The following is an 18,926-nucleotide window of genomic DNA, read 5'->3' on the forward strand; positions in this document are numbered from 1 at the left end:
TATGTCCCCTAAAGAAGACGATTATAGCTGTACAAAATTACATTTATCCAAAAAAGTGAAATTGTTCATCATGAAATAGTGATATTTATCAATTTAATATTCACAATATTACTAAACAATGTGCCACACTCCAAAACACATCTGTCCTACTGATTAGGCTAGGGAAATAGTCAACATGTACTTTTAAGTTCCTTCATATGCAAAGTCTGAAGGTTACAGGACCTGCCTTCCGAGGGCTTACATTCAGGAAAGAAAAAACAGAAACAAACACATAAAAAATCCATTCTATCTTATGTCAATTGAGAAAAACTTTATAAAAGCTCAGAGACTCAGGAGAAGATAACCATTGGTCAACAGCCACAGAGGACTTGAATGGCTTTTTAATATTTGAATAGAAGAAGAAATCATCTTTCTTTTTTCTTTAAAATTTTATTATGAAAATGTTCAAACTACAGAAAAGTTGAAAGAATTTTACAGTGAACGCTTATGTACATTTAAATTCTATAATCAGTGATTTGCTGAATTTACTCTATCACATGCCCATCTCAATATACCCATCAATTCACCTCTTTATTTTTTTGATGCATTTCAGAGTAAGTTGCAAACATACATATTCTTCAATCCTAAATGTGTGACTACTCATATTATTAACTAGAATTCAATATTTGTTTGCTTTCATTCTGTAAAATTTACATGCAGTGAAATGCCTTGATCTTAAGTACACCATGAAGCACAAATCATCTTAAGAAAGAAAAAGGGTAAAATTAAGGTATAGATGACATAAACACAATAAGTCTGGTGATTAGATTGGTTTAATCAGAAAAGAGAGACTCTGTGAGAAAGAGTTGAAGATATTACTAAAAGTGGTGAATGCGAGGGGTGCCTGGGTGTCGCAGTAGGTTAAGGAACTCACTTTTGGTTTCAGCTCAGGTCATGATCTAATGGTTTTGTGAGTTCGAGCCCCACATCAGGCTCTACACACAGATGGAGTGTGGAGCCTGCTTTAGATTCTTTCTCTCCCCCTCACTGTCTGCCCCTCCCCTCTCATGCACACATGCTCTCTCTCTCAAAATAAATAAGTAAACTTTAAAAAAAAATAAAAAAATAAATGAAAACGGTGAATGGGAGATACATTATGATTAATAGCAAATTCCAAATTGAATTATCTAATTCCTCTGCTTAAAACCTCCACAGGTTCCCTGAGGTCTATATAATCACATTTAAATTCCTGGCCTAAAAGGCCTTTCCCATAGTCTCTCCAGCTACTTACACCACCCTCATGATACATATGCTGAATCTTACTTAAGATTTAGCTGCTGAATCTTAAATATGCTTGGCACTCTTATGACCATGAATGTCCATGTGCTACCCTTCTGCCTAGAATAAAGATGAAGCTCCAATGTGAAGTCATTTTTCTTTTTAAAAATGGAGGAAAATACTGTGTATTAAGTAACATATTTAGTCCAAGAATCTTTGTTGCCTTATGTCAACATTCAGTCAGTCCTACTGGGTCTTTTAACATATACTCTGAACTAGAATTTAAGTTTTATAGAGCAAAGACCATTCACACACACACACACACACACACACACACACACACACATATATATATATATATATACATATATGATTGTGTCATATATAATGATTGTGTCTAATAAATGTTTGTTGAGTGAATGAGATCAAAAAGAGGGCATACAAAGGACATTAACAACAGCTCTCAGGATACATCTAGTCTAGACCATATACCTAAAAGCAATGCTTTCCTTGATGATACTTTTAGATCAATTTTAACTTTGAGGGTGAGTTGGCAGAAGAGGAATGATAAGTTGTTTCAAACATGTGGGATTCTATGGAGAAACTTGCAAATGAGTAAGCAGAACAGGATAAAAAGAGCAGCAGACTTAGCTGAAGTAAAAGTAGTAGATGAAGAAGTGGAGTAAGGTAACTGGCATATGAAAAGGAAGTTGGCTGAACATTTCTCTAGGAAAGCAGTCACTTCCTTCTGTAAGCATCTAATGACACCTCATTTCAGAAACAGTGGTGATTGGATATGAAACCAATTGCAAGTCATGTAAGAAAAAGGAGCATAGCGGGAGCCGCAATTTAAAACTGAGTATGTCTTACAACAAAATGGCCAATGTAGATACATCTCCAATAAAAAAACTTGGCAGTGAGGTAATCACTGGGTTTTATATTTAAAGTATTTTAACAATGGATATTGTTAAACAATGTATGCCTACATAGTAATGACTAGAATCTTGTTAAAAATCAATAAAGAAAATACAAAGCCAAGGAGTGTATTACGGAATTCAAGTCATGTTAATTTCAACCAAGGCTGTATCATCCAAACATAGCCAGAATATGGATATTTTTGACCAGTTAAATTTAAATTCTGCAAAAGAATTATGTGAGACAGGATAAGAGTAAAATTAGTTTCTCAAACAGCAGAACTGTACTTTATGAAAATTTCCATTAGCCATGTTTATGAAAATTTTCCATTAACTTTGACACCAGTTACTTTAAAAACAAAACAAAACAAAACAAAACAAAAACTCCAAAGCTGAAAGAAGTATTTTCCAGTACTAGTTAGGTTCTTCTAACTGCTAAACCAAATCAAAATTCTGCATGTCAATTTATATTATTAAAAAGTCTATTTGAGTCTCACCTTGTCCACCCTACCAAAATGATTAACTAATTAACAAGTGTGAAATCACAGCCTGAAATGGAAGAGGGGAAGATGTAATTATATTGGAAAATTGATTGGTCTGCTTTATAGTCAACTAGCCCAATTGTGAAATAAAAGGTAAAAAAGATTGGGAGCAATTTAAATATCTTTAATAATGTACCTGGTTAAAAATATTATTTTGGCTACAATTAAAGGATTTATAGTTAATATTAGAAGTACTTGCATTAACCTATGCTTGGAAACATCTTAATCTATATTTTCTATTGAACAGACTAAGTCTGGCATATGTGGCATGGTGGAAAACAATGATTAGAACTTTGGAGAAAGATGTGGAATATTTTTTGTTAAATTCTAATTTGCAAGACTTAGCTTCAGTATTCAAAGTGCACACACAAATGGGCATATAGGAATACACATTTTCCTTTGTTGTTGAAAAGATCAGGGTTGCTTCATAGGAAAGCTTGCTAGATAGTTATAAAGTGAGCATTTGGTTGAAATCTCCCATAGGATGATTACATGTGAACTGTAACCTTTTAATCAACCCATTCTTTATAATTTGAGGATGAGTCAATTTTAACAGTTTCAATACAATAAATCTAAATAACAAAGAACCTAATCAGGTGAAAATCAAACTATGAGTAGACAGAAATCACTTATGGTTTTAGCATGTTAAAAGTCTCCCAGATAAGAAGTTTACATTGAATTTGTTTAAATAATTATAACTCCTTAGTTAGTGCATAAATATATATCATGAGAACAATGCTGCACGATAAATAGAAATTAATTATGTACCAAATTTGAAGCTAGAACTATATCAAGGAAAATAATGCACTGGACAGCTGTTCATTTATTGTTTCATAGACTTTCATGATAATGTTATGTAGAAACTCAATAACAATAAAAGAAATCAGTTTCACTTAATGTTTAAAAAATTCAGATCTTTATTTCTAATAAGGCCTTTTAAAGTAAGTTAGAAGAATAAAGTGTAGTCTTTTGTTGTAATCCAAAGAGAATTACCCAAGCTCTAAAATATTATTACATAACATATTTGTGAAATTTTTCTTAACAGCTCTAAATATTATTTTTAACATTTATAGTCCTGACAGTGTTATTCCTGAATCCTTGTCTGGTTGATAGGTGCTAGCAATTTGTGCAAATGTAGGCAACTTCCTCTCAATTAAGATAATGTGGATCGAAACAAGTTTCTTGAAATCCACATGGGAGAACAGACAACCTACATGGTAAAAAGTCTGCAAACCTTATTATAGAAAGGAAAACAGGACTATTTAGAAAGGAAAAAGAAAAGGCTTGTTGATAGGACATGAGAGCTGTCTCCAAGTAACTGAAGAGCTGTCATGTGGAATTGTGGTTCAAATTAGAATCCTATAATTATTCATTCATCTAACAAGTATGCATTGCATCCTTCCTATCTGCCAGACCTGGTTCTTGGCACTGGGCATACAGTAGTGAGCAAGAAAGACAACATCCCTCTTCTTATTAATCTTACTTCATATGGCTAAAACAGAAAAATAAACAAGTAAACAAAAACATGATCAAGAGAATGGTAATTCCACATCATGGTAAGCGCAGTGAAAGAAAAAAACAAAAACAGGGAAATGTGGCACAGGAAGAGAGTTTTGAGTGGTCAGTAAAGGCTTCTCTGATGAGGTAATTTCTCACCTGAGAACTGAATGAGAAGCAAGAGCTCTATGTACAAAGAGGGCAAAGCATTCTAGGTAGAGCAAACACTAGCAAAATGGCCTAAGAGAAGGAGAACCCTGCCATGTTGGAGGGCTAGAAAGAGGGACAGTGTGGCTGGAAAAAAACTGGCACAGGAGACTGGCTTTTGACAATGGATTAACAGTGGATTTCCAGAAGGTTTTATTTATTTTTTTTCTTTGTCAAGCTTTTATTAAATTCTAGTTAGTTAACATACAGTGCAATATTTAGTGATTCATCACCCTCAGCCACCCAGGTGCCCGTCTCAGAAGATTTTTAAATCAAAATTCTCTTTCCATGAAACTATACATAAAACCAAGACAGAAATAAAATCATAGGTGCTGCTCTCCTTGAGGCAGGGGATAGACAGCCCTCAGTGTTCCTGCTCAGCTGAACTCCAGGTCCCTGCCAAACACCGATGGAGTCAAACTGCCTTCAGTTTAGACATAACATAATGAGATTCAGAGAGGATAAAGTAGAAAATATGATATAGAGGAAAGCATCTGGATTTGTATCAAATAGACCTTGGTTCAATTCTGGTGCGGTGGATTTAAGTCTTGGATGGGAGGAACTATTTCCATGCTCCTAAATCCTGGTCTGGCCTTGTGACCTGCTCTAACCAACAGAATAAGGGTGGAAATGACACTGTGTAACATCTGAGCCTCAGAGTCACAATTTCCACTCTTGCATTTTTAGAATACAGCCACCTTGTGAACAAGCCCAGTACAGTCTTTTTGAAGATGAGACCATATGGAGACCCAGGCCCAGTTATGCCAGCTGAGGGCCCAAGCATGTGCATAAAGCCATCAAGGACCAGCAGCCACCAAGTCTGTCAACTAACTGAGAGAAAACTAACATGAGAGAAAACAACTCATGTCACATGGGCAGAGTCAAGCCCACCCAGCTGTGCCCTGACCAAATTGCCGAAGTCTAGAACCAACAGCAGATTAGTTGTTTTAAGCTACTAAATTGTGAGGTGCTTTGATGTGCAGCAATAGATAAGTAATACAGAAATTGGTTATGTTTGCTAGCCATAACAGAATCTAAATCGTGTGGCATCGGCTTTCAAAATGAGAGGGGGGCAGAGACCTCTCTTGGAAAATTAAAAGTAGGCTGCTAGCAAAAGCTGGAAAAACGGTGAACAAACTGCTAGTGGAAGCTTGAAATGCAGTGTGAAAATTGTTAGTGGATACTGGGAAAAGGGTGGCCTGTGTTATGTAGTGGCAGAACAACTGGCAAGAATGTCACTGGTGATAATTCAGAAGATAGAAATGTACATAATGCATGTGTAGATCTGACTAAAGAAATCGCTAGACAGAACACTCAAAGTGTCAGTTGAATGTTTCTACCCAAGAATAATAAGGTATTGTAAGAGAGAAAATAGCTAAATAAGGATATATGTAATTTGATAAGCAAATTTAGAGCAAAGCCAAGAATTGCTTGTGTTAGAAAATAAAACAATTCTGTGTACTTCGTCTACCCCAGAAGGAAAAGATTTTCAAAGTAAGAAATGACCTTAGAGTAAAGATCCCATCAAGAGTGTTGCTATGTGATACTTTGTTAAGATTTTAGAAAGATTTAAAGCAGGTCCTAGTAGATTCTCTCAGGTAGACAATATTGATTCTAAGAATCTAAAGGATATTGTGCCACAGCAGGAAGATATGTCCAAAATAGAAATATGTCTCAAAAAGAATTATGAATGTGGGTTTAGGGCATGTAGTCAGCTCTTTATAGATTCAAAAGTTTTTCACAAAGTTTTCTGATGACATCACTAAGAACTAGGACTAAAAGGGACAACTAAAATAAAGAGAATAGGGGTTCCTAACTTTCTGTGGGCAGAGACAGGTTGAAAAAGTTATTCACCTGCCAAGAATGGCCATCATTGGCCATTTCTAAACAAAACAAAACACAACTCAGAGGATAGAATCAAGAGCCCAAAGGACACAGCCAGTAGCAGACATGAACAATGGATTAGGAAACCATTACCAGGGAGAAGAACAGGGTCCTACTCTAGGAATATCCCCTATTCACAGAGCAAGAGACCCTGACAACACGTGACCAACTGAATTTTATAATTGCTGCAGACATGGGGTGCCTGGGTGGCTCAGTTGGTTAAGCGTCTGACTTCAGCTCAGGTCATGATCTTGCAGTTCTTGAGTTCGAGCCTGCATTGGGCTCTGTGCTGACAGCATGGAGTCTAGAGCCTGATTCAGATTCTGTCTGTCTGTCTGTCTGTCTGTCTCTCTCTCTCTCTCTCTCTCTCTCTCTGCCCCTCTCCTGCTTGTGCTCTGTCTCGCTCTCTCTCTCAAAAATAAACATTAAAAAAAATTTTATAAAAAAAATTGCTGCAGACAGTGATTTCTAAATCCCAGACATTTATTTTATTTGTGAATGAGAGTATCTATTAAGGTTCTCTTGACTGTATAATTTTATTTTGGGTGTATAGAGGATAGTCAACTTGTCTTTCTATTTCATAGTATCCTGGTTAAAGCAAGCTGAACCCAACCAGCCTCATTTGCCTTTGAACTTAATATAGATCATAAGATCATAGACTTTGAGACTAATGCCATAACTGAATGACATTTTTTGGTATCTTGGAAAGGGGTGGATGCATTTTGCAGGTGGGAAAGATTTGAACTACTGGGACCAGAGGGCAAATAAGTACTGTTGGCAATGATGGCTGACATCCACTTTCCATGCTATAAACATGGCCATTTGTGATTTGATTTTGCTGTTCTTCCCATAAATAAGCAGAAGGTATTTACCTACTTCTTGAATATAACATGTATAGCATATCTCGTAATTTGCTTTAACCAAGAAAGTATGGTGGAAGTGACAGCCTGTGACTTTTGAGGGTTTGTTTCAACAGGCTTTGCAGCTTCCACACTTGCCCTCTTGGAGCACTGCCACCTTGCGAACAAGCCCAACCTAGCCTCCTTGATGAGCCACCATTAGGCAAGAGGGAGAATAAAGAGACAGAGAGAGTCTTAGCTGTCTCAGCAATTACACAACTCCAGGTGAGGGTCCATATACACGAATGAGGCCCTCTTGCCAGTCCCCAGGCATCCCTCTAACTGACTGAAAATGCATAAATGAACCCTAAAGATACCTTGTGAAGCAGAAGAACTGCCCACATGAACTCAGCCAAATTGCCAATATACATGATTCTGAGCAAATAAATAACTGTTGTTCTAAGTCCTGGGCAACTGGTTTAACTTCCTCACTGAATTATTTCACATGAAAAAACTTAAAAAATACTATCTATCTTATAGTCATATTATGACAATTCAAAGAATAACTTATGAAAAATATTTGGCAATGTCTATACTTTCAAAGCAGTCAATAAATGGTAGTTAATTATGTGTATGATAAATTCCAACAAAACAATGTACAATGTTCAACAATTTGTGCAAGGTAGTGATTTAGAAGGAGCTTTGGACAGAGACTGGAGTCTCCCAGGCCAAATTTGTTTTCCCTAGATGTCACTGCCTGTCCATACTTATTAGCCTTTCTCTAGGGTATTTATTTACTGGGGGAAAAAAAACCCACCATATTTAAAAATCAACAATTCATTTATGTTAGTAAGTTAGACTAATTTATTCCAAGATATCTCTGAAGGCAGAACTATAAAACATGGATGGAACTTATAAGAAAGGCCAATTTGGGGTCAATAAAAGGAAGATATTTCTTTTTTTTTTTTTTTTTTTACTGTTTATTTATTTTGAGGGAGAGAGAGACAGAGTGCCAGCAGGGGAGGGGCAGAGACAGAGGGAGACACAGAATCTGAAGCAGGCTCCAAGCTCCAAGCTGTCAGCACAGAGCCCGACGTGGGGCTCGAGTCCATGGAACCGTGAGATCTTGAGCTAAGCCGAAGTCAGATGTTTAACCAACTGAGCCACCCAGGTGCCTCAAAAGGAAGATATTTCTAAAATAGGTTTTTTCATAGCTATAAAAGGCTGCATTGCCTTAAAGATCTAGCATATTCCTTGTCACTAAAAGCACTCAGAAACAAGTTACATTTATTCTGTTATAGCTATTGACACATGAGCTTAGATAGCTGGTCAGATGATTTTTATTTCCCTTCCTAAAATTGTGCAATACATATTATTTTTTCTCAAAAATTCTCAATATTTTAAAGACTCTTAAGTCTTAAAACACTACCCATGCATTAAAAAACCTCACTGACATTTTCATTTTTAGACATGTATATATGCACTACAGAAAGCAACATGGGATATGAAAATTTTAAATTGGCCTTTTCTCCTTTGATTGAGATCAATACTCAGAACAGTCAATTTTTTTATGTGGTAACTGTCTGTTCATATGGCTGAAAAAAAAAGAAAATATGCTTTTGCCAAAAATCTATTTATTCATTTATTGATTCATTTATCCAACAAATATTTATGAAACATTTATCAAACTCTTCCTGTACACTAAGCATTGTGTTTTGTGGTATAAGTTTGTATTTTATGGAAAAAAGCTACTATCAACATTTGATTCCAAATAAATAATGAAGAATCTTAACTATTTCTCAGTTTTTGGTTTTTGGTATTTTTTGTTGACTCATTATGTGTGCATGTATTTATCTCATCATCTGATACTTATTAAAACAAAGCATATGCATTCAAGACATTTTCTCACTAAAATTCCATCACAAGTTTATTCTAATATCTATGCTATATAGTTTATAAATTAAGTGAACTTTTGCTTAGGTTTGAATTCTATTTGGAATAGTAATAAACACTTCTGGGTTTATTTATCTATGTAGTGAGAAAGATACATGCAGCATGCACTTACAGATTACATATTTGTAGTATATAGTATGTCTGATAAAATAAAATTTATGATATGATTCTCCCAAATATTTTTATCTATTTTATCTGTTATCAGTATAATGTGGACATGAGTCAGGAGGTTCTTTTATGTGAAGTCTAAACAATTTTTAATATTACCAGTTAAACAGAGCATTTCTCTGGTTTGTCATGATAGTTTAGCTTTAATTGAGCTTGACATCGATTTCTCTTCTACCTTTGTTTAGTTAAACAGGAACACAATATATATTTATTTATGAAAAGAATTTATAATTGTATTTTAAATATTTTATGATGATATTTTAAATATCAACTTTATAAAACATAAACAGAATCTCAAGAAAGGCAATCTACATATTTTGGGACATTCTAGAAAGGCTGATTTGGGAAGGAAGAACGTAGTTAATAAAAGCCATCTTTCATGTTATTTAACACAAAAGCAAACACAGATCTTTTTATATTTGACATTAAAAATCTGATCATTTGCCTCCCTAAAGAAACCACGTACAGCTTTTATACAGACTGCACAGTAAAGAATAATAATATTTCTGTTTACTGAGATATCAACTGGCATTTCACTGTAAGTCAATGGTCTATCGTTGCTACAGCGTATTAGACCTCAATCTGGCATCTACAAATGTCAAGAGTATAAAAAAAGGTATAGGATGAAAATCAAAAGCATGTTCCAAACTCCCCAAAAAAATAAAAAAAAAAGGGAAACAAAGTTCACCTAAACATATTTGCTGCAGAAATCAGTGCAATATTCAGCTGTCAATCTACAAAAACAACGAGGGAGCCACCCTGTCAGTAGGACAGGATAATAAAATTTCCAGCAGATGTTCAGGCAGGGCTCTAATTTTTACTGAACTCCCTTGGTAAGCATTTAATTTCTTTATCATATGCAGGCTCGGCAAATTGTACTTCATCAAAACTGTATTGTGAAATATTAATATTTCATATGATAACAAAACTCCATAGAATAACCTTTGTCATATTAAGAGCATCCAAATTTCAAATGTCAAGATTCTGAATTTTAATACATTTTAAGTAGATTCTTGAAATGGCATAATAAATTATAATAAGGCTAATCTAAACTGGTATGCTATAATGTCACACAAATGTATAGTCATATAATATTTTAATAGATTTCTTTAGTAAGAAACTGTGGGAAAAACATGTTTATACCTACTGAGTTGTGTACTACAACATTTCATCAATAAGACAGCACAGATGTTCATAAGACAATTTTACATTCACAATAGGTATAATCACTAATTAGGGACAATATAAGAAAATTAAGAAAAACCCTACATCTCTATGAAGCAAACTGACTACTTCAGAAAACCATGTATGGCCATTATAAAGCCCACGGTGACATCATTATTTATGTCATTATAATCAGCAAAAATACATCTGAAATAGCCTTTGCACAAATACTGTGTTGTACCCGCCATTAAAGTAAGTAACAGAGAGCTTCCTAAAACCCCCAACATTATGTTTTATATGCCAAATTTAATTTGCATTTGTTCCTTACTCTCGCTTTGAACCAGCATCACAGACTTGTGAATTGATAGATTAAATTCAAATTGGAGGTTTAGAAGGAAGTTAGCTTCCACATTTATTTCTGCTGCTGATCCTAATAAAGGCAACTGCTCCTAGGTTACCGAAAGAGACAGCATCACAAATCAATGCATGTCACCAACAGAGTAAAGACAGATGTCTCTGATTAATCAGAATTCAATTTTTTGCAAGCAAACACCAAATTCAAAGCAAACATTTTTTTCTACAATTCTTCGCCTGTACATGATTAGCCATCTATTGCTGTTTACATATAAAATTTTTAAAACAGTGTAACTAATGTAGTCATTAAATGGTATCAGAGACTCAGTTTTCCTCAGTGGATTAAACATTTGACTACAGCTTTTGAGTTATTCTTAAAGGATGAATTGAAACAAAGACGAATATACTATCAATATTCTACAAAGCTGTAAACAATTGATTAATGATATTCTAAAGCTGAATCCAGTAAGTTGTTTATTCTTATACGTTGTTCAACCAAAGTATTTCTATGTATTCAACCAATTTATTTGAAAAAGAATCTTCCTTTAGTTATTTAAACATAAAAACATTTATAATATTTTTTATGCCCTGGTTTTTCTAACTTTTGAGGAATCTCTAGATTTTCTTCATCACACCTACACATAGCATCTTGTAAAGCTGTCAGAATAAGACAGCTGTAATGTTTTAGCCATACTAATGCTAGCTATTGATCCTAGTAAGAGGAGAAAGAAGGAAAGAATGTGCTTAATGGGGCATATTTGTTCTCTATTATTTTCTTTGCCTACGGATAAGGCTGATTTAAATAATGATACACTTTTCTTGGTCACTAGATTCACACATTCTTATACATTAATTATTACTAACTACCAGTTAGTACTAAATACATAGATTCAGCATTTAAAATTTTATCAATAAAAGGTCTAATAATGTTAAATTCTGTGCTTTTCTACTTCAAAACCATATAAGGATGCAACCTTCTATTGTATAAATCATACTACTTTAAAAACATGTATTTATATGCTTTCTGTATTTTAAAGAATTCATCTCAACTGTAATATGTACTTTATTTTCTTCTAAGTATGTCCACTTACAGTGTGGGTACAAAGTCATAATGGCAAATTAAACTCAGGCATATATACTTTGAAAAGTTTCTGTATTTAAAAATTCAAGAAGAATCTTATTACCAGCACAAATGAGCTACACTGAATGATTCTTTTTGACATGAACTGGATCCCAGGATTATGTACAAACCATATCCACAGTCTCTCTCACTTTGAGTTCAGGCATATGTCCTCATCCACACACATTCACAAATCATGAAAGAATTAATAATGCCAAAATAAAATTCATGAGTTTGTGATTATTAAATGAAATAGGTACTTTTGTAATATAGATGTTTTTGATGCTTCCTAGACAAAACAAATGAGAAACAGATGCCCTTCCAAGGGACAGAAAGATTGGAAAGAAAATAAAAACTATTTCGCAACCATAGGTCTTGCCCAGTAGTTGAATAACTACTATTTCTTGGTCAGGCAAATCTTGCCATTATAATATTTACGCCCTAACTAAAATACATGATAGACATTTAAACATGACTTCAAAAATATATTCTTACCTTATCAAGAGAGAAAGTTTTGGTCAGGGCAAAACCCCATCCAGCTTCAAAAGCTCTTCGAATCATTGATGTACTGGTAGCTGGAGTTGCACTAGCAAGACCAAAAGGATTTATAAACTTCAGTCCAGCCATTTCCACACTAATGTCCACCAGATCAATAGGGGTGTAAAAGAGGGGCAGTTCAGGCTTGGCAGAAACAGAAGCTCCATATTGTGACTGCAAAAAACAAAGAGTCAATAGTTGTTCTTGTATCATATCTGATTTTTCCATACAATCTTTTACAAAAATCACTTCAACACAGCATTTGAATTAATACAGATTACACTGGTCTGTTTACCATGATGAAAACTGGCAAAAAGTCAGTTAGCAGTGAACCAAATTCATATAACATCATCTTTTTCTAATTTAAAAGGCATTATAGAGGGTATTAACAGAAATAAAATCAATTAAATAAACAAACAAAAAAACTCTACTTAAAACATACAGAGATTCAAACACAAAAGGGAATAATTTCAGAATTTATTTCCCTGGTCCCATAAAGCAGCCTTTTTGTCTTAATTTGTGGCAATGTCTTTACTGCTCAGAGATATGGGCGACAGCAAGTCAGGGGGCCTAAATTCAATTTCCAGCACTCTCACTTCTGTTTATGAGATTTTAGGAAAGCCACCTAATATGTCCATGTCTTTTTCTCCTCCACCGTTTTCAGTACAGCAGCAGGAATGTTGGTTGCCTAATTTCCTACCTCATAGGGGTATTGGAAAATGCAGGAGATCATAAGCCACAGGAAGACAACTAATTTGGAAAGTGGGAAATGTACTCATGTGCATGAGGAGAGTTTCTTTTTTCAGAAACCAAGCCGGCACCTAACAGTTAAGGCCGAAACCTTCAACTGGCTCTCAACACTGTAAAATTACCTTTCTTAAAGGGACATTGTAGTAATGTTACCTTCCAGTATGAAAACGCTTATGCAAAGTGCATGGCACACTGAAGGAGAGTAGGTATTTGCTAATTGTTGTCTCTTCCTGACTGGGGACGTTATTAAAGATCTCATCTAGCCTTTGGTTTAATAAGTGTCTCTGTCTCTGTCTCCTTCCTTGTCTCCCTCCTTCCCTTTCTCTCTATCTCTGAAAGACAAATAATACTGGCAAATATAAAAAGGGTGAGTTTTCTAAGCCAAAGTGGTTACTGAATGGATAGAGCTAGTTAATTCCAAAGTAAGAATCCCTTTCTCTTGTGAACCATCACTCAAAGGAAAAGTTGTTTGAGCATAACTTTAATTTTACAGGAGTGTGTCTTATGTAGATAAAAATTGCCATGACTTGCATACAAATTATTTCTGGACCTCCACCATTTATAATGCAAAGGAAAGTTCACTTAATATGTAAAAAGGCATCAAACTTGTCAATTGAAAGACTAATGTGTCTCGTGCACCTACAGAGAGGTGCCTGATCACATCAAAGCTTCAAGTATGGCAGGCATCTTCTGCCAGGAATGTTCTGGCACATTTCTGAATATCAGTCAGTCCTGTTGTGAACATTAATTTCTCCTGTCCTCATGTGGAATTGTAATGCTATTAAAAAGATTATTAGCAAAGACAAAAGGTATAATGTAGAATATACGGAATTAATATATGTCAGTTTGATGTGTGTGTGTGCGTGCGTGTCTGTGTGAATTTGTACAGGGGTGTATGGGGGGGGGGAAGACCTTGATGTGATTTTCTCAACTGCAAAATTGTAGTTTAAATTGAATCAAGCAAATTTAGGCTAGACTTAGGAAGACTTTCCTGACACCACATATTGGTTAATACTGGGAAAAATTTAGATGCACTTTTCGTATCTGAGGAATCTCAGAAATTTCAGGCAACTTTGTGTCTGAGGCTAACAGCAGAAATGCATATGGCTCTATATTCTTTATTAGGTGAGGTGAATGATACTATGAGTTTTCTTTTCTTTTTAAGGTTTTGTAATGAAATATCTAATCTCTTTAATCTTACAGATGAACTTCTTAATAATCATAGCTATATGACACTAGGCAATGGCCCAAGGAGCAGATATGTATGTATAGTTCAACTTGCATTTCTTAGTTTATGTAGCTTACAATAAATAAGGCATTGCCTGAAATTCTTAAGAAGGTTGCTGCCTTAATGTAAAAAGGGAATTATGGAGAAAAACTTTGCAAGATTTTCCTTAAGCTTCAAAACAAAAATATAAAACAAACCAAAGCAAACAACAACTAACAAAATATAAACATACACATAAAACTCTTTCAACTGAGAACTACAGCTTCTTATAAAATATGTATTTTCTTTTATTGACAAGATACTATTGATGTGTATGCATATATGATAGAATCTCAAATCTTTAATAGGCGGTTATTTTTCATACTGTGCCTACAGGGTTTTTGTTTTGTTTTGTCTTTGAGACTTTTTACCACAGTGTGGTGCTACAGCAACCTATTCTGTGCAACCTCACGATTTACTCATGCCCAATGTATGCTTCCTTTTCTGAAGTTTAAAAGCCTGTTCCCCTCTCTACCCTTGCTCAGTCAACTTAAGCATTTCAAATTTCAGCTCACACCATGAGGCTAATTCCTCCCAAATCCCATTCATAACCTCCAAACTCAGATTTCCAAGAGACTTCAAGACCTTTGGATATGGATGTTGTGCTGTTAATTAAAACTCAACTGCTTCAAAGTGTATCCCATATTCTCTTCTAAAGAATATGTGAGCCAGATTTTCAATTTCAGACAATACTGTTTTCCAGTTATCCAACAGTATTAGTAAATAACAGATGTAAGGAACAACCTAGATTATGTTAACTATACTGGAATTAAAACTAAAACTTAATAAAATAAAAAAAAATACTTAATTTAAAAAAAGAAAGAAAGAAACAACCTACATGATGAGCTATGAAAATTAGTTCCCCAATAATACTACTGTGAAAAGGAATATTATACTGGCATCAGACTGATACAGAAACTGATACAGAAAAAAAAAAACTGTATTGACATGAATGCCTTTTTATCCTGTACTAAGTGAAAAAACAATGGGTTAACATTATATGTAAATCCAAAAGTTTTCAGTAAAAAATAAGTAAACAAATAAATATTTAATATATGTTTGCTATATATTATTATATGTATTGCTATGCATCTCTCTGTTTATCCATCTATCATAAAGAGTAAATATCAATATCTTAACCAGCACTATCTGAACTGTAAGATGACTGTTAATTTTTAAATTTTGCCTTATTTTATTTTTTATACTTTCAATACTGACCATAAATTAATTTATATGCAACAAACAGAATTAAAGGTATACTAAACCAATTTTCTAAAAGAACAAAGGAAAAACCAGTAAGTGAAGATCAAGGTAAATAGACTACCCCTTAGCTTCCTCCTCAGATTGTCCCAAATCAATCCTTTCAGCTACATTTATTATTATACATAAACTTAAAAATATTTAGAAGTATTAAAAGCTTTATTTTATAAAGAGAAAACTAAAGGTAAAGGAGATTAAGTGAGTACCTCTAAGTTATTCAGTTAATGACAAAGCCAGAACAAAATGTGTGTTTTTTTTTCTATTTTGTTGGTCAGTTTTCCTTCCACTATCCTAAGCTATCTCTCAGAAATATAATGGTTCAGTCATTGTTCCCCAAAATAGTCCATGTCACTCTGCCTCTGCACCCTTTCACATTTGGTATCTCTCTTTTGTACCTACTATAAAATTTCCTGATCTGAAGCACTCCCTGGTCACTATAGATAAATAATTTTATATGGATTGCTCCTAGGGCATAAAAAAAATAACATTCTTTCAATTTGTTAATTACATTGAAAATATTTGGTTATATGTTTTAAAATTTTTTTTTTTCCAACGTTTATTTATTTTTGGGACAGAGAGAGACAGAGCATGAACGGGGGAGGGGCAGAGAGAGAGGGAGACACAGAATCGGAAACAGGCTCCAGGCTCTGAGCCATCAGCCCAGAGCCCGACGCGGGGCTCGAACTCACGGACCGCGAGATCGTGACCTGGCTGAAGTCGGACGCTCAACCGACTGCGCCACCCAGGCGCCCCTTGGTTATATGTTTTAATCACTAATATGCTAAAACTTATCCATATCTTCAGGAAACCAAATTTCTTTTCATAGCATATATTGATTGCTTGTATAAGGTAATGCCCATGTACTTAGATACAATTCTTAACATTCATATAAAACTACTTTTGTTCATGTATTTACTCAGCAGGTACTTATTAAGAACTTGCAGTTCTAGAGATGAACAAAACAGGTCTCTGGAGTTCACAAATAGAAAAACACAAATAAATCTACCAACCAACCAACCACACACAAAATTAAAACCCCAGATACTTCATCACACTGCTACATGTCTCCATGCGTTATCATGTGTTTCCACTAGCCTAAAATATGAACCAAGTCTTTCTTCACCCATCAAATGATTACTCATCTTTCCAAATTCAATTCATTAATGCAAGTACATGCTTCCTGGGGCATTTCCTTAATACATTTCATACCCTAGTCTCATATATCTAATTGTCACCTCTGCTATTTTGCAATTTAAAATATGTTCCTACCTCAGAAGTCATCACACTGTGCTGTACATGTTGATTTTCTCTTCAAATAGAACATAAGCTCCTTGAGGGAAGTGAGCATATCTTATTCAAATTAATATCTCCATTATAATTAGAAATATATGTAATATATACGTATGTATTATGTATCATATATATAATACTTACTCTTAAAGGCAATTCTGCCCTCTTAGAGACTAAGATAAGTAAAATCACTTTTTCACATGGCAATCCTCAGGTATGTTTTAAAAAACTATCATATTCTTTCCAAATTGCCTTTTCCCCCAGGCTAAACATTTAGATCTTCATAATTATTTTTATGCTTTTTGATATTCTTGTCGTCCTTTGTTGGATATCTCATTTACCATTTTTTTTAACATTTATTCATTATTGAGAGACACAGAGAGACATTGGGAGGGGCAGAGAGAAGGGGAGACACAGAATCCGAAGCAGGCTCCAGGCTCTGAGCTGTCAGCACAGAGCCCGACACGGGGCTTGAACTCACGAACTGTGAGATCATGACCTGGGCCGAAATCAGTCGCCCAACCAACTGAGCCACCCAGGTGCCCCTCATTTACCTTTTATGTTCTGAAATTGAGAATTTGCTAACATAGTTAAAAGGGTTAAGTACAACAACATAAATTTATGTGATTTCCTCTTCCTTTCCCTTTCTAAAACAAGAAACTGTCTTATGGATATTACCACGATCTCTTTGGTAGTTCAAAATATAATTAATAGAAACACCAAAAACAAAGAAAAACAAAAACAAAAACCCTATAGAATCAAGAGACTGAAGTGATAAAGAACTGAGAAAAGGACAGAAGAGGGAGGTAAAAACAGAGACTAAGGAAAAATTGAGATGTCCGGCATATTTTTAGAGTGTAAAGGTAAAAAGTAACATTTCTTTTATAGAAGCCATTGTTAGACACTAAAAGACATTGCAAATGAGAGGGACGTCTAAAGATGGCATTTTACAAAGTTTTCTTTGTCCTTCTTAGAATTTTTTTAGGGGAGACTTAGCGAAGATTTTAATCACTTATAACTCCATTAAAAATATTATCTCCATGAAATGCATAAACCATGAGAGGTCCCAAATTTATATGGGTCACACTTAAATTGTCTCACTTCACTTCCACCTACAAAATCCTTCAAGGCTCTTCACTACCTGCAGAATTCAGCCTCAGCTCTTTAGCATTATATAACCCTAGTTGTGACCTGGGCTCCTCCCTGCTCCCCACACTTTCTAATCTCGTCTTTCACTCTTTCTAATCTCATCTAGTACCATGCCCTCACAACATTTTATGCTTCCATTTATTAAATAACTTATCATTTCTCAAATAAAACAATATCATTAATGTACCTATGCATTTTGACTTTTTTTCCCTTAAATGTCCTTTCCTGTCTGGCTTTTCTGCTTTGAAAATTCCAAGCAATCTTTCAAAAGTTAGCCCTGGGGCACCTGGGTGGCTCAGTCGGTTAAGCGTCCAACTTCAGCTCAGGTCATGATCTCACGGTCCGTGAGTTCAAGCCCCGCATTGGGCTCTGTGTTGACCGCTCAGAACCTGGAGCCTGTTTCGGATTCTGTGTCTCCCTCTCTCTCTGACCCTCCCCTGTTCATGCTCTGTCTCTCTCTGTCTCAAAAATAAATAAATGTTAAAAAAAAAAAAAGTTAGTCCTGTTGTCATCTTCACTAGGAAACTTGCCCGGCTGTCCGCAAGCAAAGTTATTCCCTCATCATATTCTGTACTTGTTTGCTTATATGTATGTGCCTCCAACCTAATTTAATTTAAGCACCTAGCATAAGACTTGGCAGAAAGATGCTCGAAATATTTGTTGAATACATCAGACTAGTGACCTTGGGTATTTAGTCTCATTTTTACATCAGTTCCCAGTAAAATGATAATCAATTTAGGTGAAATAATCATGAAATGCATTCCAGATACATAT

At 34.8% G+C, this 18,926-nt stretch overlaps 1 protein-coding gene across 1 annotated transcript in view; it reads right to left on the reverse strand.

Annotated features, from left to right (window-relative positions):
- Nucleotides 1-18,926, reverse strand: part of DPYD (dihydropyrimidine dehydrogenase) — an 852,446-nt gene that overhangs the window by 385,120 nt on the left and 448,400 nt on the right. The window contains exon 13 of the mRNA XM_045478381.1: nt 12,395-12,610. Coding sequence (XP_045334337.1) covers nt 12,395-12,610 — 216 coding nt within the window. The remainder of the gene's footprint in view (nt 1-12,394; nt 12,611-18,926) is intronic.

The sequence above is a fragment of the Leopardus geoffroyi genome, chromosome C1 (genome assembly GCF_018350155.1).
Source record: "Leopardus geoffroyi isolate Oge1 chromosome C1, O.geoffroyi_Oge1_pat1.0, whole genome shotgun sequence".
Lineage (NCBI taxonomy): Eukaryota > Metazoa > Chordata > Mammalia > Carnivora > Felidae > Leopardus > Leopardus geoffroyi.